Source organism: Megascapheus bottae, chromosome 2 (genome assembly GCF_031878675.1).
Source record: "Megascapheus bottae isolate mThoBot1 chromosome 2, mThoBot2.hap1, whole genome shotgun sequence".
Taxonomy (NCBI): Eukaryota; Metazoa; Chordata; class Mammalia; order Rodentia; family Geomyidae; genus Megascapheus; species Megascapheus bottae.
This window is the reverse complement of record NC_143510.1, coordinates 53,525,474-53,552,557: the sequence shown is the minus strand read 5'-3', so window position 1 is coordinate 53,552,557 and position 27,084 is coordinate 53,525,474. Positions and strand designations below refer to the sequence as shown.

General features: G+C 47.8%; 1 protein-coding gene across 2 annotated transcripts in view; it reads right to left on the bottom strand.

The window, feature by feature from the left end:
* Positions 1-27,084, bottom strand: part of Lrp1 (LDL receptor related protein 1) — a 91,364-nt gene that overhangs the window by 49,536 nt on the left and 14,744 nt on the right. For both annotated transcript variants that reach the window (XM_090327495.1, XM_090327498.1), the window contains exons 4-15: positions 26,833-26,952; positions 24,719-24,847; positions 24,336-24,599; positions 13,165-13,327; positions 12,842-13,064; positions 11,224-11,413; positions 10,650-10,793; positions 8,899-9,135; positions 7,547-7,727; positions 5,067-5,289; positions 3,620-3,821; positions 3,310-3,435 (exon numbers count right to left, since the gene is read on the bottom strand). In XM_090327495.1, the coding sequence (XP_090183621.1) occupies positions 3,310-3,435; positions 3,620-3,821; positions 5,067-5,289; positions 7,547-7,727; positions 8,899-9,135; positions 10,650-10,793; positions 11,224-11,413; positions 12,842-13,064; positions 13,165-13,327; positions 24,336-24,599; positions 24,719-24,847; positions 26,833-26,952 (2,202 nt within the window). The remainder of the gene's footprint in view (positions 1-3,309; positions 3,436-3,619; positions 3,822-5,066; positions 5,290-7,546; positions 7,728-8,898; positions 9,136-10,649; positions 10,794-11,223; positions 11,414-12,841; positions 13,065-13,164; positions 13,328-24,335; positions 24,600-24,718; positions 24,848-26,832; positions 26,953-27,084) is intronic.

Here is a 27,084-nt window from a genome sequence, read left to right as displayed (position 1 = left end):
TGGCTCAGTTCTTCATGACCTCAACATCCACACAGACAATCCTTCTCATACCCTAGCTCTTTAGTTCCTTAACTCCCTCTGCCAACACCTTCACTGGCCTCAGCCACTCACTCTTAGCTAGACACTGACGTAAGGCTCCACAGACCCCTTTCTACTCCTGGGACTCTGTTGTGAGCAAACCATCCAGAATGTGGGAAGAGATAGATGCGAGAAATAACAGAGCATGATGAATAATGGGGCTGAGTCAGACTTTCTAGGTTTCAATTCCTGCTTGAATTCTGGGCCTCAGTTCCTTCATCTGCAAAGTGGGGACAAAAACAAATGCCTTCTCTATGGAGACATTTTTTTTGTTGTTCTTGTTGCTGCTGCTGCTATTTGTTGTGGTTGTAGGACTTAAACTCTGGGCCTGGATGCTGTCCCTGAGCTCTTCAGCTCAAGGCTACTGCCCTACTCCTTGAGCCATAGCACCACTTCCAGTTTTCTGGTGGTTAATTGGAGATAAGAATCTCACGGGGGGGGGGGGCCAGGAGTTTGGCCTCATGGTTAAAGTGCTTGCCTAGCATGCACGAAGACCTGGGTTCGATTCCTTGGTACCACATACATACAAAAAAAGCTGGAAGTGGTGCTGAGGCTCAAGTGGTAGAGCTCTAGCCTTGAGAAAGTCCAAGGACAGTGCTCAGGCCCTGAGCTCAAGCCCAGGACTAGCAAAAAAGAAAAAAAAAAAAAAAGAATCTCACGGACTTTAGTGACTGGGCTGGCTTTGAACCGCAATCTTCACATCTCAGCCTCCCGAGTAGCTAAGATTATAGGCGTGAGCCACTGCAACCAATATCCTATAGAGATGCTTAAGGAATATTTTATGGAAGATATTTTTTTAACAGTTTCAGGACATAGATTAGCCTGTGTTCCATAAATATTGGCATAAACCTAACTATCCAGCAGTAGACAAACAGTTGAGGAGATCACAGAACATCTACTTTGTGTGGGGTGGGGGAGGTGGGGGAGCTTGAATTCAGAGCCTGGGCACTTTCCCTTAGCTTTTTTTTTTTTTTTTTTTGCCAGTCCTAGGCTTGGGCTCAGGGCCTGAGCACTGTCCTTGGACTTTCTCAAGGCTTAGCACTCAACCACTTGAGCCGCAACACCACTTCCAGCTTTTTTTTCTATGTATGTGGTACCGAGGAATCGAACCTGGGTCTTCGTGCATGCTAGGCAAGCACTTTACCACTAGGCCAAACTCCCGGCCCATCCCTTGGCTTTTTTACTCAAGGCTCATACTCAATCACTCGAGGCACAGCTCTACTTCTGGCTTTTTTCAGTTACTTGGATAATAGATTCACAGTTTTTCCTGCCCAGGCTGACTTGGAACCAGGATCCTCAGATCTCAGCTTCCTGAGTAACTAGGATTATGGGCATCTACAAAATGACACACAGTTTAGCCATTACAAATGCTGCTTATGTATTCAGAATGTACTGCCAAGAGACAAAAGCGGGACAGCATGCGCTGCACGATTCCATTTATGTAAAAGTAAATGCACAAAGACATGTCTAGGAGGACAGGACACTTGCCCAAATGGCAACAGTGCTCATTGAATAGAAGTAGAATTTGGGGTGACTATATTTCCTCCTTGATACGCTTCTACACTGTGTTTATTTTTACAATGAACAGGATCCACTTTTGTCATAATTTTGAAATATTTTTTGTGATGCTAGAGCTTGAACCCAAGGCCTTAGCTACTGACCTATGTCTTAGACTCCACTTTAATGTGAACAATAAGGCTACTTAAAATAATGTAATAAGGGAATGGAAAATGTATCTCAGTGTAGAGTGCTTGGCTAATATGCATAAGGCCCTGGGTTCAATCCCCAGCATTGCAAAAAGTAAACAAAAATTACATAGTAAGAAAATATTGTATACGGGAATGAAGAGGGGCATTTTTTTTTTTGCCAGTCCCAGTGCTTGAACTCTGTCCTGAGCACTGTCCTTGGGCTTTCTCAAGGCTAGAGCTCTACTACTTGAGCCACAGCACCATTTCCAGCTTTTTCTGTGTATGTGGTACCGAGAAATCAAACCTGGATCTTTGCGCATGCTAGGCAAGCACTCTACCATTGGGCCAAACTCCCAGCCCTGCAAAAAAATATATCTTTTTAAAAATTTTTATTTCTTTCTTTATTTTTAAATGTCTTATATAGGCAGCCTGATGACAGTTGTGTAAGAAACAGTAGAGCCCCATGCTCAGTTGTGGCTCATGCCTATAATCCTAGCCACCCAGAAGGCTGAGATCTGAGGATCACTATTAGAAGCTAACTTAAAAAGACAAGTTCAAGAGTCTCACTTCCAGTTCAGGAAAAAAAAAGAAAGCTGAAAGTAGAGCTGTGGCTCACGTGGTAGAACATCAGCCATGAACAAAAAAGTCAAGTTGCAAATTTGAGGTCTTGAGTACTAGAGCAAAAAAAGAAAAACTGGCACTGGAGGCAAAGTAGAGGCCGTGGTAGAGTGAAAATAATAGGCAAACAAGCATAATGAGTTTAAGGCCCTGTGTTCAAGCCCTGGTACTACTGGTACTTCCACAAAACAAATAAAAACAACCATATAAACCACTTAGAAAACAAACTGCCGTTCAGTTTATCAACATGCTAATGATATGATACTGTTCATTGGTGAAATTTGGACATTATTTCCTCTTTAATTTTTGCTGTTTCAAAATACTGTTATTTTACATTAATAGTGGGAAATAAAGTTAAAAAAGAATTTTGAATATTCTTCCATATCTGTACAATTCTTCACTTATATTTTCACAATCTTTATTTTTGCTGTCTTTTCTAGCTAGGGTCTCTTCAGGTAGCCCAAGAGGGCCTTGAACTTGTGATCCTTCTATTTCAGCTTCCCAACTGCTGGGACTACAAGTGTGTACCACCATGCCAGGCAATTTCCCCTAATCTTCCTTCAGTTAAGTCTCTCTGTTCCCCTGTTCTTCTTAGGTCCTCAACCTTATCTCTTGCTTTCCATTGGCCCTACAAGGTGCCCCTTAGCCTCCTTAATTTTATTGTTTTTGCTAGTCCTGGGGCTTGAACTCAGGACCCTAAGCACTGTCCTTGGGCTTTCTCAAACCTTGAGCTCTACCATTTGAGCCACTGTACCACTTTTGGCTTTTTCCATGTATGTGGTACAAAGGAATCGAACCCCAGTCTCACTAGACCAAACTCCCAGCCCAGCCTCCTTAATTTTTGACTGGAACCCTGGAGCCTCCTCTGCCCTCTCTGTTGGGTCAGCTCTTGCCCCTGCCCCTGTCCCAACCATGCCCCTCATACCCAAGCAAGTGACGCCATCTGCATCCAACACTTGGTCCTCAGCACAGGCACACTGGCGACTCCCAGGGGTGGCCAGGCACAGGCTGCTACAGCCACCATTGTTCACTCGGCATTTGTTGGTACCCACTGGCGGGGAAGATGAAAGGAAATACAGGGATGGATGCCACAGGGTCAGGAAAGGTCAGAGAGAGGAGTGAAGGGATTGGAAGCAGGCAAGGGGCAAAAAAAGGAAAATAGGAAACAGTGAGAGCTGAGGATCCCTGATGCCTCCCAGCTCCCACTCTCTCCCCAGCCCCCACCAAGGGCTTACCTTGCTGCTGCTGAGCATCATACATGCGGATCTCAAAGACAGGAGGGCGCTCACTGCGCAAAAGGGTCACAGTGGGGGGTGCACCTCCCACACCCCTTTCCAAGCGGTAGACACTGCCACTGCGGTACTCAGTCCAGAAGAGGTAGTTGCCATGGTGACACAGACCAAAGGCATGGTTCAGCTCAGGACCCTCATACACAATCTAGGAATGGAGGGGATGTTTCTGAGGAGTTGGGAGACAAGTGGGGAGACCTCCTCAGGAAGGTCTGGTCCAGTAGAGTCCCCTGACTGAAATGGTTCTGTACACATCGAGTTGCTTGACTTTGACCCCACAGATAACTTAGCAAGGGGAGTGACACTGATAATGAAGTGACATCACTGTCTTCACTTAGTTGTATTTATACTCATTTAATTCCCAACCCACATTCTCTCCCTCTCCCTCTCTCTCTCCCTGTTCCTTTCCTCCTCCTTCCCTCTCTCCCACCTTCTCTCTCTCCCTCTCCCTCCCCCGTCCCCCACCTGCCCCCCTGGAAGCAACCAGCCAGAATTCTCCATTGGTTTCTTCATCTAATAAACATTTATCAGGATCCATTAAGAGCAACATTGTAGTCTCTAAGAGATTCAAAAATAAAAAGACAATCTTGCCCTTGAATGTCATTATCTCATGGAGAGATACATGGGAAGTTCCCATAGGCAGAGGGGTGTAGAGACAACATCCCAGATTTGGGTGCCAGGGTAAGAAGGGCTGTGTGGCCTCCCAGTCAGATAAACTGCCTGAGCAATGGCTCAGAAAGCAGAGGTACCACGAAGTACAGGAGGACTTAGTGTTGGGGCGAGCAAGGAAGAGGGGACATTGTCCAAAAAGAAATGTACTCTTTACCTGATTTACTGCAACTTGACTGAACTGCAACCTCTCTGCACATCACCTTTCTAATAATAATTTTAAAATTTCTTTTAAAGTTTTGGGGTATAGGATGCTGCAGGGAAATGAGACCACTCAGGTAGTCAGGGGCTATTATTATGAAAGGCCTTATTTACCTAGAAAGAATTTGGCCTACACATCTGGATGCACAAGACTCAGAAGGCACTGAACCACATACATGAACAGTGTCAAGTGTGTGTGTGTGTGTGTGTGTGTGTGCACACGTGTGTGTGTGTGTGTTGTTCATATATGTTGTTCCTGGACATCTCCCACTTCTGGGCAATGAGTGCCTATACACACAGAGATGTAATGATGTGCACACACAAATATTCACAGGACACTCATACCTATTATCAATGTGGACAGATATAAAAATACATATAATATATATTGCACACACACATATGATACAAACACAGACAGAGGTAAACATGTATGAAATATGCAGCCTGGGAGATAGCCACAGACTCACTCAGCACCTCCAGCATACAAACATGGTCTAGTAATGTACATATGCTTGCCCACCTTCCTGTCTGTGCCATTGAGCAGGATGGTCTCGATCCGATCATAGAAGGCATCTACCCAGTAGAGGCGCCCAGCTGGGATGTCTAGGCTTAGCCCATTAGGCCAAAGTACTGTCTTGGAGGTGACAAAGACATCTCGATGGGAGCCGTCCATCCAAGCCCTCTCCAGCCGCCCTCGCCGACTGTCCTTTGGATCCTCCTCCCAGTCTGTCCAGTACATCCACCTGTGGGCAGTGACTGGTCAGCATCCCATGGGCCACTCTTGCCAACAGCCTTCTCTGTGGTCTTGACTCAAGGGAGGTGTTCATAGCCCCCCACACTGCATTCACTTATGCCTCCATTCAGGAAGCCTTTGCTGAGTGCCCAAGTTCAGCTGAGCACGTGTGGCACAAAGGTTCCTGCTCCCACAGAGTTCACACCCCACACATACAAGAGAAGTACATCAAGAAGGTTATGGCAAGCCAGAAGCCAGTGGCTCTGGCCGATAATCCTGCCTATTCGGTAGTCTGCGAATGGGCAGCTCATGGTTTGAGGCCAGTCTGGGCAGAAAAGTTTGTAAGACCTGGGTGTGGTAGTAACTCATCTGTCATCCTAGCATGGTGGGAAACTAAGATCAGTACGATTACAGGTCTGGGCCAGTCTGGGCAGAAAAGTCCTCAAAATTCCATTTCAATGGAGAAAAGCAGCAACTTGTGTCTGTCATCTGTTAACAACAGGAAGCCTAAAACAGGTAAACTGTGGTACAGATGCATGCAGGAAAAAAAGGAAGACTTTAAAATAACAAGGTGAGTGGATCCGGAGGTATAGTTCATTAAAACAGTGCCTGCCTAGCAAGTGTAAGTTACTGAATTAAAAACAAACAAATAAACAACAACAACAAAACCTAGTAATGCAAAAAAAAAAAGTAAGAAAGAAAGAAAGAAAAAGAAAACAACAATAGCTAGGCACTGTGGCACACTCTTGCAATCCTAGCTTCTCAGGAGGCTGAGATCTAAGGCTTGCATTTCAGAGACAGCCGGGGCAGGAAAGTCTGTTAGCCTCTTATTTCCAATCAACCACCAGAAAATGGGAAATGGTCCTGTGGCTCAAAGAAGTAGAAAACTAACCTTGAGCAAAGTAGCTCTTGGACAATGCTCAGACCCTGAGTTCAAGTCCTACAACAACAACAACAAAACTAACTAAATAAAAGATCATCACAGGGGGCCGGGAGTTTGGCCTAGTGGTTGAGTGCTTGTCTAGCATGCACAAAGACCCAGGTTTGATTCCTCGGTACCACATACATAGAAAAAAGCCAGAAGTGGTGCTGAGGCTCAAGTGGTAGAGCTCTAGCCTTGAGAAAGTCCAAGGACAGTGCTCAGGCCCTGAGCTCAAGGTCAGGACTGGCAAAAAAAAAAAAAAAAAAAAAAAAAAAAAAGATCATCACAAAGCCGAGTGGGGTCGCTCACGCCTGTAATCCTAGCTACTCAGGAGGCTGAGATCTGAGGATCAAGGTTGAAAGCCAGCCTGGGCACAAAAGGGCCTGAGACTCTTATCTCCAATTATCTTCTAGAAAACGGGAAGTGGGGCTTGGCTTAAAGGTAGGGCGGTAGCCTTGAGCTGAAGAGCTCAGGGATGGACAGCACCCAGGCCGAGTTCAAGCCCCATGACCCACAAAAAAAAAAGATCAACACAGTTGGGTGAGGTGTTCATACCTGTAATGCCTGTTACTTGGAGGCAGGAATCAGGGAAATCGTAGTTCAAGGTTGGCTAGGGAGAGAAGTAGGCAAAACCTTATCTTGACCAAAAGCAAGATGTGATGATATGTACCTGTGGTTTGCATCTATGTGGAGATATAGGTCAGAGGCTCGGGTTCCAGTCAGGCCCCAGGCAAAAACGCTATTCAGGTTTAGATCCTATCAGAAAAGTAACTAAAGCAAAAAGGAGTAGGGGTGTAACTCAAGATCCTGCCTGTCTAGTAAGTATAAGGCACTGAGCTCAAACCCCAGTACTGCCCGAAACTAAAGAATGTCAAATCATGTCAGAGAGATAAAATCAGGAGGAAAATGAATGACAGGATGGAGAGCTATGAGGGTGGCAGATCTGTTAGGATCTGGACGTTCTAGGAAGAGGAAATCCTAGAGCAAAAAGCTCTGAGGCCAGTGGCCCATCAAGGATGACAGGCAGTAAGGACAGTCTTCGGAGGTAAGAAGGGAGGTGCAATGAGGGTAGATGAGCATCAGACAGGCCCGAAGATCAGAGCTGTGCAGGTCTGATAGGAATGTGGGTCTCATTCTAAGGATAAGGGGTAGAGGAATCTGAGCTTGGAGAAATGGGATCAGCTTTCTCTTTGTGCTTAAGGTATTCTCCCCATTGCCTGAAGAAAGAGACACCTACTCTCCTTTCAGTCTTCCATTCCAGCTTCAGTGTCCACCTCGTCCTGCTTCACCCTATCTCCTTCCCCACTTCTCGGAGATGCCTGCTCTCTGGCCTGGGAGGACTCACCCATTGAGTGGATCCACCACAATGGCCCTAGGATGTGTCATCTTGCCCTCGATTAAGGTCTTTCGGGTCTGGGCAGCTTTCTCCAGCCTGGCCACACTGATGGTTTTCTTGGGCCCATCATCAGTCCAGTACAGATTGTCCCCCATCCAGTCCACGGCCACTCCTTCCACGTTGTGGATGCCTGTGGGGACCAAAGGGGCCATGAGGCATAGCCTTTAAGGAAGGTCCTAAGTGTCTGCCTCTGGCTCTACAGGACACACAGTGCTACGGGGCAACCATGGCCAGGCAGAGAACATGGGAAGCACCTGAAGCCCTGGGTGGGTGAGTGAATGAGAAGGTGAGTCAGAGAGGGTGCAGGGAGAAGAACGGTTGTGTTGCCACATCTGTGTTGGGGCAATCTCTCAAGATTGCACGTGGCAGCAGCCAGGAAACTATGTACTTGCATGCGGGCATGTCTGAGCCTGTGCTCAGACTGGACAGCTGAAGCAATGTACACTGGCTCTGAGTACAAGTGTGACGCCACAGCCCAGGCCTAAAAACCCTGAACCAACAAAATGAATAAATTAGGAAGTGATTTTTCACTTAGCCAAAGGCTTCATCTCAAGTAGCCTTTAAATAGCAGTTCCCCTGGTAGAGGGAACCCCAATCTTTTCCTGATGATGAGTTAACTTTTGATTTCCCTACAGTCTTATGATTGCTGACTACTAAGATTGTGTGAGTGGCAGCGGAGGTGGGGAACGAGGCGTTGGGTGTTGTCTGGCATCAGCCAGATGGACCGGTTAGGGAGCCAGATCCTGGGGTTCCAAGTATAGGTTTGGGACAAAACTCATAAAGCCCAGGAGCCATGAGATGACATTCAAAAGACAGCACCCAGTAAACCTGACCCAGCAGAGGGAAGCAACTAGATTGCAAGTCACAAAACACAGCTTACTTCAGATGGGCTGGGTGCAGCTTTTGTGGTGGTGGTGGTGGTGGTGGTGGTGTGTGTATGTCTGTGCGTGTGCGTGTGACAGGCCCAGCTCTGATTCAGGGCTTCAGGCTTCTCCCAGCTGTGCGCTGCTCCTCCAGGGCTCTGAGCCAATGGCAGAGAGATCCCGAGTTTTCCCAAGGGCTGGCAAGGCCGGCCCTTGCGGCCTAATCCATCCATCCTCCTGCCTCTTTTCAGCTCAGCCAAGAAAAGGGTCACAGAGGGGTCAACCTGTCTGTCCCCTCATCTCCATGCCAACCAGCCCAGTCAGGCAGCCAGCAGGGAGTCCCCTCTATGCTGAGCGGGAACACAGAAAGTGATGCATGGCCCCAGATCACTTGCTGGTCACCAAGGACTCCTACCCACACTGCTTTGGTGCCCTTACCATCCTTCAGGATGGTCTCCCGTTCAGTGCCATCAATCTTCTGGCGGCCAATGAGATAGCTGGTGGTGTCGGCAAAGTAGATGAAGCCACTCTCCGCATGGAAGTCCAGGGCGCGGGGGTTCATGAGGTTTTCAATGGGGATCATGTGCTCATCTGGGACCTTGGCCCCCATGTCCATGCCCCGGATGATACCTGGTCGGCCCTTGCCATACACGAGGAACAGCTCATGCTCTGGCTCTAGGGAGGCACAAAGAGGGACATGAAGTCACATACTCACATACAAATGCATAGATACATGGGACTGGGAATGTGGCCTAGTGGGAGCATGCTTGCCTAGCATGCATGAAGTCCTGGGTTCAATTCCTGGGTACCATAGACACAGAAGAAGCTGGAAGTGATGCTGTGGCTGAAATAGTAGAGCTCTAGTTTTGCGAAAGCTCAAGGATAGTGCCCAGGCCCTGAGTTCAAGCCCCAAGACCAGCAAAAAGAAACAAACAAAAACTACCCCACTCCTCTAGCTGCAACACCCAGCTGTGCAGGGCCAGGAAACATGGGACAGGCAGGACTCTGAATCAGATAGACAAAACACACAGGAATGATATATGTTTGACTGTGTCCAGGGATGTGTAACGGGGGCAGGGGGGTGAACATGCACACTTGGGGTGGAAGTAGGGGAAGGACAGCATGTTTTCAGTTAAGTGTTCACTGCTTAGTAGTGAAATGACCTGGCCTAAAAGGAGTACTTGCACAGTATGTTGGAATCTGATTGCTTTCCACCACTTCCTCTGCTCCCATCTCAGTCTAAACCACATCACTCCTTGCCCACACCACCAAAATAGCCTCCCGGCTTCTTCTCTGTGGCCCAGCCTCCACCCAATAGCAGCGTGAGTTTACATAATGTGAGCCCAATCACGTCATTTCTTTTTTCCACAGTCACCCTGAGCTTCTTGTCCCAGTTAGAACAAAATACAAATCTCTCCCTTCATCTGTCCCCACTCACACCACTCGGCCCTTTGGCTGAGTTGTCCTTTGGATCACTTCTCTAGCCCATTAAAGCCATATGAGTCTCAGGGCCTTTACATTGTCCGTTCCCTGGCAGAAATGTTTTTTCCTTTGGTTCCCACTGCTGACTTCCTTACTTTAGAGAGCTTGGCTCAAATAACACCTCATCAGAGAAGCCCTGTCATCACTAAGTATATACATAATAAATTTTTTTGTGTCAGTCCTGGGGCTTGAACTCAGGGCCTGAGCACTATTCTTGGGCTAGAGCTCTACCGCTTGAGCCACAGTACCACTTCCGGCTTTTTTATGTATGTAGTACTGAGGAATCGAACCCTGGTCTTCCTGCATGCTAGGTAAGCACTCTACCACTAGACCAAACTCCCAGCTCCACTAGCTATATTCTTTATTTTATTTTTTCACACAAATACCAATACCTAAAGTTATATTTATTCTTTTTCTCCTCAATTAGATTATGTTTCATGAGACCAGAGATGATAACTGTCTTATTCACTGCTCGCTACATTGTCATGGCCCAAACAGAAGCAAACATGTAGTGGGTACATGTGGATGACTTGTGGAATGAGTGAATGAATGAATGCAACCATGTACAGGCTTCTATGGAGCTCTGCTCTCAGAAGTGGTAATGCCTTCACTCTTCCCTTCATCTCAGCTGAAGCAGCAGGGGATCGGGAGGGGGAAGGGGGTAACGGTGACATCTGAGGATGCTGCCGCCCTTCCCTGCTACTCACTCTTGCAGGACTTCCCGTCACTCCCCAGGCTGAATCCTGAGCGGCACCGGCATGTCCTTGCCTTGTGGCTGTTGGCCAACAGACAGATGTCGGAGCAGCCACCTGGCTTGCCATACTGGTCATTCTCACAGGCGTGGCTCCTCACTGGAAGCAGGGTAAAGAGCCATCAGAAAACCCTTCAGGGCCCCTGTGCACACAGTGCTTCCTGAAGTCTGACCACACTTCTTGCTCCTGTGGTCCTTCTGCCACAGGCCTGGGATTTCTCCAGCCCACCTGGATTCCCTCAGATGAGGGCTTCAGAGGTCGGGGGAGAAAGTCCTAAAGCTACCTGCAGACAGATGCTTTTGCTCTAGCGTAGCTTGAGGACTGGGAGGAGTAAAGTGGGCGAGAGGCAGGATGAGGCTCATTAAGGGGCTGGCAGGAATCATGGTGGCAGCTTGGGATAAAGGCTGAGAAGCGTTTACGATCTGAAAGAATGGAGTCCCCACACTCAGACTTGTAAAGGAACAGTAATCTGGAGCCTAGAGAGTTTTGGAGGTGAAGCTAACATCAGAGGGCTATCGTGACTGCTTACCCCGGGGCTGGCGGCGTTGGTGGTAGATGTGGAGAGCACCTCCCTTGTCTACACGGGTCACCACCTGGTACTCTGTGCTGTTAAAGCGGTTCACGCGGATCACGCTTGTCTTCTGCTGGGCGTTGGCATTGTCCGAGTTGGTGGCGTAGAGATAATTCTCAAACACAGTTAGGCCATACAGATGCTCAATCTACAATAGCAGGCAGGAGTGGTCAGCAGAGAAAGTGAACTTCTCAGCTCTCAGTAGGCCCAGACTTCCACCCAAACTCCAATATCTGCTTTCCCAAATTTACCCTCTGCTTACCTAATTCCATGTTTTATTCCTGTTTCCTTAGGCTAGACTATCCAGTTGTTCTGGAGATTTTTAATTGTGTGTGTGTGTGTGTGTGTGTGTGTGTGTTAGCCAGGACACAAGGTCCTGAACACAGCACCTCAGCTTTGCTACTCATGGGTAGTGCTTTACCACTTAAGTCATACCTCCAAAATTGCTTTTTGCTGGTTAGTTGGAGATTGAATGTCCTGGAATGTTCTGCCCAGGCTGGATTTGAACCTTGATTTTCAGGACTCAGTTCCCGAGTAGCAGGGATTATAGGAGTAAGCCACTGACAACTGACCCAAGAATACATCTTTAAGGAACTTCTAGGAAGTAGAGATGTGACTTAAGTAGTAGAGCACCAGTCTTGAGTGAAAAAGCTGACTAAGAGCTGGTACTGGTACCAGCACAAAATAGATGATAGATAGATAGATAGATAGATAGATAGATAGATAGATAGATAGACAGACAGACAGATAGAATGTTGCCCTTGGAGAATGTTTAGAATCTTCTAGCCAGAGATTTCTTTCCTTTTACACTGTCTCTCCGGTGACAACCTGCTATCGATTACCTGGTATGGTAAATAGTGAACTTGTCCTAGCCACTCTTCCAAATGTCTTGAGGGCGGAAACTATATCCCTCACAGATTTAGGCACAGGAAGTGATTTAATAGCCATCAACTCTCTCTTGAGAACACTCGGCTTGACTACAGACCCCAGTCTTAGGAAGATGGAAATAAATACTTGCTTTGAGCATGTGCCATAAAAGCCTCCACTACTCATATCTGCTTGTCCTGAGTGGTCATCTTTCCCAGTTTGTCCCAAACCTGAGCTCTGGGGAGTTTGGAATTTTGCTGATTTATAGGACTTTCAGGACTAAAATGAGTGATGTCCTGATATGTCTGGTCACCCTAATTATCCAGGAATATAGTTGGCACCTCTGAGCAGCCGAGCAGCAAATCTTCTTGACTGGGTTTGAGGGGCCAGTTGTGTAACCTTTGGCAAGTCACTAACCATCTTTGAACCCCTTTTCTTTTTTTCAACTGCCAAAAGAGGTGTAAAACATCTACCTGCTCATCTTCCAGGGGTTATACTGAGGATCAGACGAGTAAAAGGAAGCAAACGGTGTCTAAAATGACTGTGATGCATTTCTGCCCGCCCCTCTCCCATCAGAGGAGTTGGGTTGACAAGACTGTCCTTCAATGACATGTAGGCCCGGACATTCGTTCCCTGAGAAGACTCCCCTCAGCAGAAGGCCCCAGTAAGTGTTCTCCCGCAATAATGAAAGACAAGAAAGCCCCCTCACCAGGATGCCCTGGATGATGGTCTGCCGACCCTTGCCCTCGTAGTCCACCACCTCAATGTAGTCCAGGTAGGCATCAGCCCAGTAGACCAGGCGGCTGACGAGGTCCAGGGTGATGCCATGAGGAAACACTATCTTGCTATCCACCAGCTTGGTGCGATTCTGCCCATCCATGTCACAGCGCTCCACTTTGGGGATCTGCCCATAGTCAGTGAAGAACACCTTCCTGTGGGCAGGTACATGTTAAATGGGGTCTGGATACTGGGTATTCCCTTGTAGTGTCTGCCTTCTCTTCCAAGGTCAGAATCACTGCCTGCCATTCTTACCCCATGGCAGGATCCAGGGCAATGCCTTTAGGATTGTAGAGTTCCAGGTCTAGCAAGGTGACACACGTGTCTCCGTTTCGGTTGCACACAAAGATCCTATCGTCGATGTCATCCACAAAATAGAAGTTTCCTGTCAGCCAGTCGATGGCCATCTGTTCCACGTCTGGAGAGTGTGAATGAAAAAGCCATGGGGGGGAGGTCCTCCCACCAGCATTTCTCCTAGCTCTTGCTGACCCCACACTTGTGAGCCCACATTTTCTGGGGTACCCTCCTTCCCCACCCAGCCACGGCCATCTCCTTTCCCTGAGTTCTTATGGGTGTTGTTACTGGTGGCGTCACACTTGGTCTTATATTTGTTATGTTGCCAGATACTCGGTCTCTCCAAATACAAGTCTCTGAGTATCCTCCTTCCTCCCCTTGCTGGGTTAGGATTGCCTCAAACAGGAAATAGGAAGAAAATATACTGGCTGCTGGCTGACTGATGGACAGGCTTCACCTCTCACTCATCCTCGAGCAGAAGCTATCTTCTTGAGGATGCCAAAAGGCTGAGAGGACAGGTCTACTAGCTAGTTCCAGGTTCTTTATTTTTTTTTATTTTTATTTTTTATTTTTTGCCAGTCCTGGGCTTGAGCTCAGGGCCTGAGCACTGTCCTTGGACTTTCTCAAGGCTAGAGCTCTACCACTTGAGCCTCAGCACCACTTCCGGCTTTTTTCTATGTATGTGGTACTGAGGAATTGAACCCGGGTCTTCATGCATGCTAGGCAAGCACCCTACCACTAGGCCAAACTCCCAGTCCTCAGGTTCTTTATTTTTAAAATTATTTCCCCAATCTGCTTTTACTTGAGATAAGAATACCCAGGCTAACGAAACCATTTAATATTTTTGCTTTTAGATTCTTGATCACTTTGCATGGGGAGTCTAGTAATCTCACACTAGCCAGAAACAATCGCTGGAGATGGTATTAAGTTGCATAAATTTACAAAAAAAAATTTTTGTGCCAGTCCTGGGATTTGAAGTCAGGGACTGGATGCTGTTCCTGAGATTTTCTGTTCAAGACTAGTGTTCTACCACTTGAGCTATAGCTCTACTTCCAGCTTTCTTGAGTAGTTTATTGAAGATAAGAGTCTCATGGATCTTCTTGCCAGGGCTGGCTGTGATCCTCCTATTTCAGCCTCCCAAGTAGCTAGGATTGCAAGCGTGAGCCATTTTTTACCAGCTTGAATTTTGTTTTTAAAGCAAAATTATAATATGCATCAATAAGCTCAATTTGGAAGAACCTATTCTCAAAGATGAGGTTCAAGGAGAGCAAAAAGGCTACAAGGTTGAGAATCGGTAACTAGGACCTAACTTCATTTGTTTCAAGTTCTTAATTTCCTAGAGAAGGGTAGAAGGAATAGGAACTAAGAAATAGGCTGGGAGAGAGAAAGAAGGAGGGCCAAGAAAGAAGCCTGGAGGTAAAGCAGGAGTAACTCAGCAAGGAAGGAGCTCTGGGAGGATAGGAGTTGGGAAAGATGGAGACCAGGTACTTATCCTCAGCCTAAGCCATGGAGTGATAAAAGAGGTTCAAAAGGGCCAAAGAAGGGAGGACAAGGCAAGGGCAGCATAACAAAGATCAGAGGATTCCTGTGGGCCTTCCCTCTAGGAACCACTCACTTTGACGCTTCCGCTGTCCTCTCCAACTACTGGGAAACTGCTAAGGGAGACTTTCTGGAAACCCTTCCTTGAACACCAACAGGTAAAAAAATCTTTTTTGTTTTTTTTGGCCAGTCCTGGGCTTGAGCTCAGGGCCTGAGCACTGTCCTTGGACTTTCTCAAGGCTAGAGCTCTACCACTTGAGCCTCAGCACCACTTCCGGCTTTTTCCTATGTATGTGGTACCAAGGAATCAAGCCCTGGTCTTCGTGCATGCTAGGCAGGCACTCTACCACTAGGCCAAACTCCCAGCTAAAGAAATCTTTAAACTACCTGTCTTGGGTTGAAATTTGTCCCATGCTACCCACACCCAACCCGGTGGACGTTATCCTGGCTCTCTGCAGCTCTCAGGTGTAATGACAGGTTCTATTCAACTCCTTCCTAATCCCAGCTTCTCCCCAAGAGATTCAGAGGCTGTTTCCTAACAGTGGGGGGGGGGGGCAGGGAAGGGAGGAGTGGGGGCAAAGGGAACAGAACATGGTTCCCAAGGAACTTGGCTGGCTGAGTGACTGACTCACAGTCACAGGACTGAGGTTAAGGGGGGCTGGGGAGGGGGGAAGAGGCCAGCCATTGGAGGCCTTCCTCTTCAGGTCCCCTCTAGTGAACTCCACCCCAAGATGACTGGAGAAAGAGGTCACAGGAATGAGGTGTTACTTCCCTAAACCCAACCAGTCATTTGTCTGGGCTTCCAGTACTGTCACATTTCGAGAAAAGGAGGACAGTAGCTTGAGAAGGTCCAGGCCATGGAGGAAGAGGCTCAGTGCAAGGGTTAAGGCGACCAAACTGCCCCCACATGCTGTTACCACAGAGAAACCAGATTAAAATGAGGCCGCTGGGCTGCCTCCAAAGGAAACTGAAATCCCAAAGCTGAGACCTGACTGCAGGCCCAGGCAGCCAGCAGGGCGGCTGAAAGTCAAACAGAGCTGTGTGCCCTTTACTTGGTGGGCACGGCAGGGGCCTGGGGGCTTTGGCATGTACATGAAATTCATCAGTCAAAGCTGTTTTTTCAGCACCAGCTGGCGTGTTATATCCTTCTCTCCAACTTCCTGAGGCTCTCCTGAGTCACTGCCCAGCCTTAGGGCTGGCAACACCCTGCCCTTGCTCCGTCCACCCTTCCCTTGGCAAGAAGGGCAGAGGAAGAGGCCTGCAGAGATCTATTGCTCTGGTCCCAGGTGCAGCTGCGTTCTGACTTGTGCAAAGCCTCAGGATGGGTTGCCCTGAGGGCCCCCTCCTTCCAGGCTTATATTCACAACCACTTCCAGGAAGGAGGCAAAGAAGAGTCCCTACTCTTAGATATTTACCCTTGGCTGGTCTCCCTTTCTACCTCCCCAAAGACCAGGCAGGGCCCCACTCAGCAGGCCGGTGAGGAGTTGGCAAGAACTAGAGTCCCCAGCCTGCCTGGCCTCCCCTTTGGTATTTTTGCAGCTGGAGACTATTAGTTGTAAGCAAAAATCCTTTGTTATCCAACCCCCTCCACCACATTATTTTCCTCTCAAAGTTCAGATTCCTTTGCCTGCCCCAGCACACACACACACACACACACACACACACACACACACACACACACACACACACTCACTCACAGGCTACAGCTCCAAAGCAGTGAGAGATAGGGTCTCTCAAATTGGGAAGGGATATCTCTTTTCCCCAGCTCCCTTGTAGCTGGTTTCTAGCCCACTCGTCTTTGCTCTATGGGCTGAAATTCAGGCAAAGCCCTGGACTTTGATCCAAAGTGCCTAAGCTTTCTGGTTCTACAAACTGGAGGATATCTGAACCTTCTGACCCAGCCTTGCCAGCGCTTGACAACCCCAAGCCCTGGAGTTCTGGTCAAAGGCTCCAATGTTTAGGAGAGGAGAATCTCACAAGAACTCCAGGGAAAAGAGTGTTCCTGTAGTTAAGGGAGGATTTTGGTAGTGGTCTGTTGGCTGAGAAGTTAGGGACCCAGTGTAGAGCGGGAGGCTAGAGGATAGGAGGGGATGTGTGAGTCAGAGGGAGACCATAGCCCGCCTGTGATGTTGCAAAGGACTTTCAGTTCCAGGCCCCAGAATAGACCTGGGACGTCTGTTTGCAAGTGTCAAACCCTCCCAGCAGCCCTAGCCCAATTGCGTATCAGGCCACACTGCACAACCCAAGTTTTTCTCTATTTCTCCACCATCTATATTTCATAAGAGGTATTTCTTGAGCAAACAATGGCTGCTTTCCCAGAAACACAACCCCCACCAAATTCCAAAGAAGACCCTAGCTTCAGTTACAGGATTACCGTCCTTTCTGTAAAGTAAGGAAATACGGAGGAAGGGCCTTTATACCTTGAGCCCATATCTCCTGAAGATTACAGAATGAGGCACAAGGGTTCCCCAACGGGGAAGGAGATTTTTAATTTCTACCTTAATCACCTCCCCAGGAGACACTTTGAGATTATGGTTCTTATTCTAGCCCCTCACCCCTGGGTCCTCATGGGCTCTGGACATTGACAACCATAGTGTAAGTTCTCATTCTGTCACCTTCCAATAGTGGGACCATGGGCAAGTCATTCAAAGTCTCCAAGTCTGTACAATGGGAGGGCACACTAATAACACTCAGCAGAGGGTCTAGAACATAATAATTGACACATGGGAGCTGTTGTTCATGCCACCATCCTCCCTCACCCACCCTCTCCCACCTTCTCATAAAGTTGCCATGTGAACCTCCAGCCAGAGCCCTGTGGCTTTCACACTGAAAGCCTCTAGATGGGAAGCAAAGGGCAAGAAGCTGCTGTTCTTTCAGACGAACTCAGGCTTCCCTATTAGGAGCTTGTTCTAGTGGAAGGACACATCCACACACCCAAAGACTGTAGAATATGATGCAAAATCCTTTGATGGGGAAGATGGAGAGAGCTTTCTTTATAAGAGAATTTTTCCTATGGGAGACAGCTTGCTCCTTTGTTGCAGTCCCTATTGGCAGCAGTTTTTCCTCCTTCTTCTCCTCCTCCTCCTCCTCCTCCTCCTCCTCCTCCTCCTCCTCTTCCTCCTCCTCCTCCTCTTTCTTTATCCTCCTCCTTCTCTTTCTTCACCCTTCTTCCTCCTCTTCTGCCTCCTTCTTTCTTTTTTTTAGGTCATGGGGCTTGAACTTAGGGCCTGGGCCCAGTCCCTGAGCAATTTTGCTCAAGGCTAGGTACTCTACCCATTTTGAACCACTGCACCCACTTCCCATTTTCTGGTAGTTAGAGATAAAAGTCTCACAGACTTTCCTGCCTCAGTCTCCTGAATAGCTAGGATTACAGGAATGAGCCACCAGTACCTAGCTACTGCTGTTGCTTTCTCTTCCTCCTCCTCCTCCTCTGATGTTGATGATGATGATGTCAGTACTGAGGTTTGAACTCAGGGCCTGGGTACTTTCCTTTAGCTTCTTTACTAATGACTGGCACTCTACCACTTGACTTGCAGTTCTACTTCCAGCTTTTTGCTGGTTAATTGAAGATAAGAGTCCCACAGACTTTCCTTCCTGGGCTGGCTTCAAACTTCGATCCTCAGATCTCAGCCTCCTGAGTAGTTAATATTACAGGTGTAAGCTACAGTGCCCAGCTGGCCTCAGCTTTTTTCATCACAGTCTGTCCATCTGACTGCAGCATTGAGAGGCAAGGTGCTGCCCCTCATGTCTATCCCTGGTACCCGGCATCAATACATGGATTGATTTATTTAACAAATGTTTATCGAATACTAAGTCCTCACTCTGTTGTCCTACAGCTGAGACATCACTTTCCCTTCTCTTCTGTCATTAGGCTTCTTCTTTTCCCTTCCTCCCCACCCCCCTCTCTTTCTTATCCTGGGGGCTTGAACGCAGGGTCTGGGCACTATCTTGAGCTTTCTCAAGACTAGCATTCTACTACTTGAGCAACAGCACCACTTCTGGCCTTTTCTATGCATGTGGTACCAAGGAATCAAACCAAGGGCTTTGTGCATGCTAGGCAAGCTCTCTATCATTGGGCCACACTCCCAGCCCAGGATTCTTCTTTTCTGACCTCAGGATACATGAGGACAGTGTGAAAGGACAATCAGCAATCTTACTCAGGATCTTGCCCCAACAGTTGGGAGGAAGGGGGTCTGGAGATTTCTAAGTGAATCAGAAGTCTATGTAGCCAGCCAGGCAGAATCTTTGCTAGGTGACATGGCCTCATGTTCCAGTTTGCTTTTGAGCCCTGACTTCAACTTTCCTTGTTCCACCAGCAAATCCAGAGCTTAGCCACACTGAGATTAGTTAACTCTTTCCTCTGGCATCTTTCCTGTTTCTGCTTATACATCCAGCCTGAGGTTTAGGCCTTGCTCTCTTCCCTGGCCTGGTCAGATCCCCGAAAGGAATTCTATCCTGGATCCCAGGGATGAGAGGTCTGGATTTGACTCTGCTGGTCTTAGGGTCTTTTCACTATTGAGAAATCCTCACGGGGCTCTAAATATGTCTGTCTTGCTTAAGTTACTTCCTTTGGCTTGAAAACAGGGAGTTTAGTGCTGGGGGCAGGCTGGGTGGAGAGAAAACTTCAAGGAGACAGCGGGGGAGGAGAAGACAGGCTGGATCTGGGCCGGGAGACACAGGGCTGGCCCTGGCTGGGCCAAGACTTAGATGATTAGAAAACCAGGAAGGGGAATGAGGAATGGAGAAATCAAAGTGCTAGGATGTGGGGGGTCCTAGGCCTAAGACTAGGGTGGCTATCTCTGCACCCTAGTGTTCCAACATCTCTTGGGTCTTTGACAGGCCTATGAAGGGGCATTTTTTTTTTTTTTGCATGTGGTAAAATCTGTAAGAGTTCTGGGTTGAGAGGGCCTAGGGTGGCCAGAATAGTGGGGAAACAGATCCCCTTTCAGTTCAACACAGACTCACAGGGGCTGCTGTCCTCTCACCCTTTGCCTGTCCTCTAAATACACCACTGCCCCATTTCCTGTTGTGACTTTAAGCACACACACACACACACACACACACACACACACACACAGTGAGAGGGAGGGAGGGAGGGAGGGAGAAAGAGAGAGAGAGAGAGAAGGAGAGAGAGAGAGAAGGAGAGAGGGGGGGGGGGAGGGAGGGAGGGAGGGAGAAAAGTGAAGTTTGCCAGCTGGTCTTGGGGACCTATTTCGCAACTTTGCTGCCTGCAGCTAAGGGGACCTTTTCTGGGCCTCCCCACCCACCTTCTTCCCCACGAAGTTCAGTGCAGGCAGTGAAGCCCAGTCATATAAAGTCCAATACTTGAAAGTGACCTCAGCAAACCCTATTTCCTTCCAGGCCTCTATTTGCAACCTCAGAGCATCCCTGGCTATACCACAGGTTCCAAAGGCTCCCCCCTCCCCACCTGCTTCCTACAGTCAGCCTCATTTTCCCTAGAGTGGGAACAACCTCCCAGATGAAGGGAGAACAGACCAGAACTGCTCAGTAACGGAGGATTGCTCAGGTCCAAGAGATGAGGTAGGATATGCAAAAGGACCTTAGAGAAGGTAGTCAGAGATAGGGATTAGGCTGGGGAGACTAGAGCCTGGTTCTGCAAATGCAAGGCCTGTTGGCCCCTCTGGGTCTCTGTTTTCAGAACTGCAGTCTTTTGTGTGTCACCCTCAAAATGTTTGCTATTGTATATACAACTTATACTTTTATTTACTTATGATTTATTCTCCTTTTTTTTTTTTTTAGTGGTACTGGGGCCTCACCCTTGCTAAATATATGTTCTACTGCTGGAAAGCTACTACCTGAGGCCTGTGGCTCTGCCAGATACACTCCCCAGCTCCAACTTTTCTTTTGGTGTGTATGTATGTCAGTACTTGGACATGGATTCATGACCTTATGCTTTTACCTGACTTTGTCACTCAAGGCTGGCATTTTACTACTTGAGCCACAGCTCTACTTCTGATTTTTGATGATTAATTGAGGAGTCTCACAGACTTTCTTGCCCAAGCTGGCTTCAAATCTTGATCCTCAACTCTCATCCTCCTGAGAAGCTAGGATAACAAGCACGAGCCAATAATGCCTAGCACCAGTTCCTTTTAAAGATGGTTCTGGGGGCCGGGAGTTTGGCCTAGTGGTAGAGTGCTTGCCCAGCATGCACGAAGACCAGGGTTTGATTCCTCGGTACCACATACACAGAAAAGAAAAAAAAAAGCCGGAAGTGGTGCTGTGGCTCAGAAGTGGTAGGGCTCTAGCCCTGAGAAAGTCCAAGGACAGGGCTCAGGCCCTGAGCCCAAGCCCAGGACTGGCAAAAAAAAATAAATAAATAAAGATGGTTCTGTCCTCAATAGGTCCTTGCTTTATGCCCGGCCCAGGCTAGACTACAATTTTCCTATTTGTCTTTCTTTCTTTCTTTCTTTCTTTCTTTCTTTCTTTCTTTCTTTCTTTCTTTCTTTCTTTCTTTCTTTTGGTTAGGGTGCTAGGTATATGCCACTGTGTCCAGCCACCCACCTTTGTGTGCTCACCTTTCACTTTCCACACCCCTGTAGTTAACAATAACAAGTTCTACATACCATGCCCAAGCATTGGTTGACATGAGGTCTCATGAACTTTATGACTGGGCAGGCCTCAAATCACAGTCTCTGGATCTCTACCTCCCAAGAAGCTAGGACTACAGGTTTAAATTGCTGAACCTGGATACTTGCTATTTCTTTAAATCAGCTTCATTTTATTTATTTTGCTACATTCTAAACAATTTATTGAATCATATATTTGATGGGCTCATTACTAGAATGTAATAGGATGGCTCACTCACTGTATCCTAGTTCACTGCACTTACTCACTGTAATCTTAGCTAATTGAGAGGCTGAGAGCTGAGGATCATAGCTTGGGCAGGAAAATCTATGAGATTCTTCTAATTAACTACCAAAAATCCAGAAGTGGTGCTATGGTTCAAATGCTATCCTTGAGCAAAAAGGTCAGGAACAACACCTAGGCCTTGACTTCAAGATGCAGAACTGGCACACACACACATACACACACACACACACACACACACACACACCACAAAGTATAGGAATGTCACAATGAAACCTCTCCCTCATATAACTGATATATGCTGTAAAAAAATACTGAAAGTGTAGCTCAAGTGGCAGAGTGCCAGCCAGTGAGGGAAGAAGTCAAGTGAGGGCACAGGCCCTGAATTCAATTCTTGTTACTTGCACAAATAAATTTTTAAAAAATTAAGCACCACACAAAACTAAAACAGCCACTTTGGAAAAAGTGGGACTAAAACCAAGTAACTGGTCTAGGTGCTTGATGAGGGTCTCCCCTTCTTTCTCTCTCTCTTTTTAACATTTATTAAGTTATTATTTACTTTGAGATAGGAGGTCTTTCTGTATTGTCTAGGTTAGCCTCAAACTCAGTGAGCTCAAGTGATCTGCTTCTTACCTTAGCCTCAGCTCTCACCATACCAGCTTTATTTTTATTTATTTATTTATTTACTTACTTACTTATTGCCAGTCCTGGGGCTTGAACTCAGGACCTGAGCACTGTCGTTGGGCTTTCTCAAGGCTAGCACTCTACCACTTGAGTCACATCACCACTTACAGCTTTTTCTTTGTATGTGGTACTGAGGAATTGAACCTGGGTCTTTGTGCATGCAAGGCAAGCACTCTACCACTAGGCCAAACTTCTGGCCGTTATTTTTATTTTTGTGCAGCACTAAGGGTCCAACGTGGGGCCTTGCAAGTGCCAGTCAAGTGCTCTACCACAGACTACATCCTCAGTTCTCTCCCTTTCTCTTCTGTCTCTCATCCTCAACTTCTACACTCATAGACTTAATGCCTTAGGCCTCCCATTAGCCAGAAGGAGGAAGGGCCTTGGGCCCAGGTGGGAGGGGAAGACATCCCTGGAACTGGGGGATAAAGGGTTAGCCTCTCTGCTGCAGTCAGAAAACGTGCACATATGCTGCTGAGCCTGGGAGAGGCCGCCAGGGCACTCAGAACTCAAAGCAGATCTGTCTCTCCTGCTCCAGGACCCAAATGAACCAGACTGACTTCCTGGCCTCCTTCCTTCTTTCTATTCTATTTCTGTTTCCAGAGTTTTCTCTGAGGCAGGCCCTCTCTTCTCCCCACATCAGCAGGCTGGCCTCACTGTCTCCAACCCCTCTCAATGGCTCAACTCTTGCCTTGGGATTTGGTCCCAGGAGGTCCAATAGGTCCCAATCATAGCAAAGGATGGGATGATTGCAGGGAGGACTGCCCTGGAGGGCAAAGAAGGCAGGAAAAAGCACGAGCCTTTCCCTTCAACCTCTGGGGAGCTAATTACAGGCCAGCAGCCCACTGAGCAGGTGAGTACCAGGCCTCAGCCCCCCTCTCTCCACACTAGGGCAGGCCTCGTCCTGGGGAAGGGGATGAACAGTGGTTGGGGGAGGGTAACAGAGAGACTTCTGACATCTTTAGCTCAGGGCCCATAATTAGTTTGTGGGATGAGAGCAAAACAACCATCCTCAGGGTGACAGCCAGACATTCTGGCGTCAGGGGGTGTAGAATGGGGGCAGGAAACTGAGGAAGGGACAGAAGCTGGGGTCAGAGGTACCCACTTATTCACCTTCAGCCTTTCTTCCCAGAACCTTAGTCTTCCAGATTTCTGGACTCTGCCCCAGAGGGGCCCAGTGAATCTAGTAAGGTAAATTGGTTTGCCAAAGGAGGGGCATCTGTCAGATTACTTCCTGCTTCTGCTGGGGAGGATTTCATGAAAGGGGACCACATCAGAGCAGACATGGAAAAGGTTCCCATAAGAGAAGCCCACCTACCCACCTACCCACAGGCTCACTGCCTGGCATAGAAGCAAGGCTAGAGAAGGGGCTGCAGGATCAATTCTCCCAACTAGGCCTGTTGGGCAGAGAGGTGTATAATATTAGGTATGGAGGTGGAGCAGCAGTCTCATGGGGTCATGTTCCAACCTCACCCTATCATCCACTGACACCCCTGCCATCTCCAGAACTGCAAAATATCATCGAGGGAAGGAGCCAAAAGGAGAATGGCTATGATACCCTAAAATACTCTAGCAGCCCATGGCTCCTCCCTTAATCTCACTGATTACCACAGGACCTTGATACATTCCATATAGCAGCAAGTCCTTTCTGGAGATACCCCTGAGGGAGAAGATGGACGTGGAAGCAGAACCCAGGAGGCCATGGTTTCTCTGCCCTCAATCACAACGTAACAGTTCCCCTAGCCTCCAGCTTCTTCATTCCCTAGTTCTGGATCCTGCTGCATGGGAAAACCCCTCAGGGGCCCAACCAACTCTCTCAGAGATGGGACAGTCCCTGGTCTCTGGCAATTGACCATTCATTGCCTCCACTCTTCTTCTCTAAGGCCTCCCTCAGCCCTGGGCCAGAAAATGCAAGAGCTATTTGGAAACAGCTTGGACAAGAGTAGAAGACTACCCCTGGCTCTGCCCCTCCTCAAGCAAGTTATAGCCCCCCCTAAAGGGGCTCTGTTCCAGGCAGTACTTCACTGGCCCATTTCCCTCTGCCCTCCCTGTCCTACCCTCTGATCGGGGAGTGGGTGACTCACGGTGCAGACTGAGAGAGATGTTGATGGTGTGCTCATCCACGAAACCCTTCAGGCCTGGCATGCGGGCGCACTTGAGCTGTGTCTGGGCAGCACTGTCCCCAACATGCACCCAGCATACGGTCTCGTTGGCATAGCTGAAGTCCATGGCTGTGGTCTGCCGAGTGCTGGTGGGTGTGATGGTGGACACCTGGGCCCCACTCAGGTACGTAGCCAAGATGTTCTGGGAGTTGGCGATCAGCAGCACCGGGGGCCGGTCTACTGGCTCTGGGGATGGGGCAGAGAAGAGTCAGCGTGGCTGAGGCCCTCAGACTTCTCAGGCCACTACCCATCAGGGAACTGCATTGTGGGTGCCTGGCTCAGTGGCCACAGACAGCCCCACCCACCGTTCTTGGCCTTGCAGGAGCGGTTGTCTGGCTGTAGCAGGTAGCCTTCAACACATCCACACGTGAAGGAGCCGTCTGTGTTGGTACACAGTTGGCTGCAGGTACCGTACACAGAACACTCATCGAAGTCTGCCAGAAAAAGGACAAGAGGAGGGTAACTTCCGGTGTACTGAGGGTAGGAAGATAGGGGCCCTGAGACACCACCAGGGTATTTTAGCCTTGTAGCTACTTTGAAGGACAATCTGTCAGACTCTATTATAATGTGACATGTACAAGCTTTGATATCTACTAAGTTCAGTCTCAGAATCTACTCTAGAGAGAAAACAAACCAACACACTCACCCATCAGTCATTCATTCAGAAAAAAACAAAAACAAAAACAAATTTCTGGAGTACTTACATTGTGCCAGATATGGAAGACATATCAGCAAACTTAATAATATACCCACATTGGGCCGGGAGTTTAGCCTAGTGGTAGAGTGCTTGCCTTGCATGCACGAAGACCCAGGTTTGATTCCTCAGTACCACATACATAGAAAAAAGCTGGAAATGGTGCTATGGCTCAAGTGGTAGAGCTTTAGCCTTGAGAAAGCCCAAGGATAGCACACAGGCCCTGAGCTCAAGCCCCAGGACTAGCAAAAAAAAAAAAAAGTTAAACTAATACACCAACATCATCCTTATGAAACGTGTGTGTGTGTGTGTGTGTGTGTGTGTGTGTGTGTGTGTGTGTGTGTGTGTGTGTGCGTGTACCGGGGCTTGAACTGAGGGCCTGGATGCTGTGCTTAGTTTTTTCTTGTTCAAGGCTACCACTTGAGTCATGTCTCCACTTTTGCTTTGTTTAGTGGTTAACTGAAGATAAGAGTCCCACACACTTTCCTGCCTGGGCTGGCTCAAAATCACAATCCTCAGATCTCAGCCTCCCTAAATAGGTAGGATTACAAATATGAGGTTCAAGTGCCTGCTGCTGCTAACATTCTGACAAGAATTGGTAATAAAGGAAATAAAAGGGAAAACATGTTAGACGTGATAGTACAAGAGAACGTGACTAGTGCTACTGAAAAAAATAGGGAGAGAGGGATGGACCTACAGCTCCGTGATAGAGCATTTGTCTAGCATGTATAAGGTCCCTGCATTTGAATGTCAGCACTGAAGAGGGAAAAACCGAACAGAGAAAGGAAAGAGAAAGCCTGTGGTAGGGTGTCATTTTAGAGTAGTCAGGCCAGCTTCACTGAGAAGGTAGCATTTAGACAAAGACTCAAGGGAGGCAAATTTAAAACTGAAAAGTTTGCATTGTTGGTAGTGGAGAAAACTTGGGAACATCTTACTCATCAAAAGGAAGATAGCCAAGTAAACTGTGGTAATCCTTATACGTCACATTGGTTTTTTAAAAGAATGAGGTATATCTCTACATAATAACATACAAAAAAAAGTCTGTGGGACATACTGAAGAGTGAAAAAACATTGCAACTAATGCCTACCGTATGGAACTATTTATGCCTAAAAGGGCAAGCACACACAAACAATCCTTCCAACTAGAAGTGCAGTGAGTCCATATATACAAATACAACCTCTAGAGAGTCGAGGAAAGGAATTAAAACTGAAGACAATTCATCTATGGCAACTTTTGTTCTCTCTCTCTCTCTCTCTCTCTCTCTCTCTCTCTCTCTCTCTCTCTCTCTCTCTCTCTCCATCTCTCCCCCCTACCCCCCGCAATCCTTTATGTACTAGTAGTGAGACTTGGGGCTTAAGTGCTGTCTTTTAACTTTTTCACTCAAGGCTAGTACTCTACCATTAGAACCACAGCACTACTTTCTGCTTTTTGCTGTTCAATTAGAGATAAGATTCTCACAGACTTTCCAGCCCAGGATGGCTTTGAACCTTAATCCTCAGATCTCAGCCTCCTGAGTAGCTAGGATATAGGCGTGAACCACTGGACCCATTTACAACCTAAAATTAAGTTTAAAGTCTGATGGAAACAATGTTTGGAGCTTACAGAAGTGGTCCAGAAGTGGTTCTTACATCTTCTTTCTCCTTTCTCCTGCCCCAGCCTCCCCTAGCCAAAGCCCAGCATGCCCAGCATGCATGTCTGTACACACAGCACCCATGCTCACATACCTTTGCAAGTCTTGCCATCTGCCTGCAGCTGAAAGCTGCTGTTGCAGTAGCAGGTGGGCCCGCTGGGTGTGGGGACACAGTGATGCTGGCAGCCTAGACCAGAGCAGTTGCCTCGGAGCTCTGTGCAGAGGCAGAACAGACAGCACACTCAGGCCTCCAGATAGCAACCTTCTTCCACCTCCAGTCAACCTCCAGAACCCTCTTTGAAGAAAGACTAGGGGGTGCTCAAGAGGAAGGGCACCATTGGAGGCA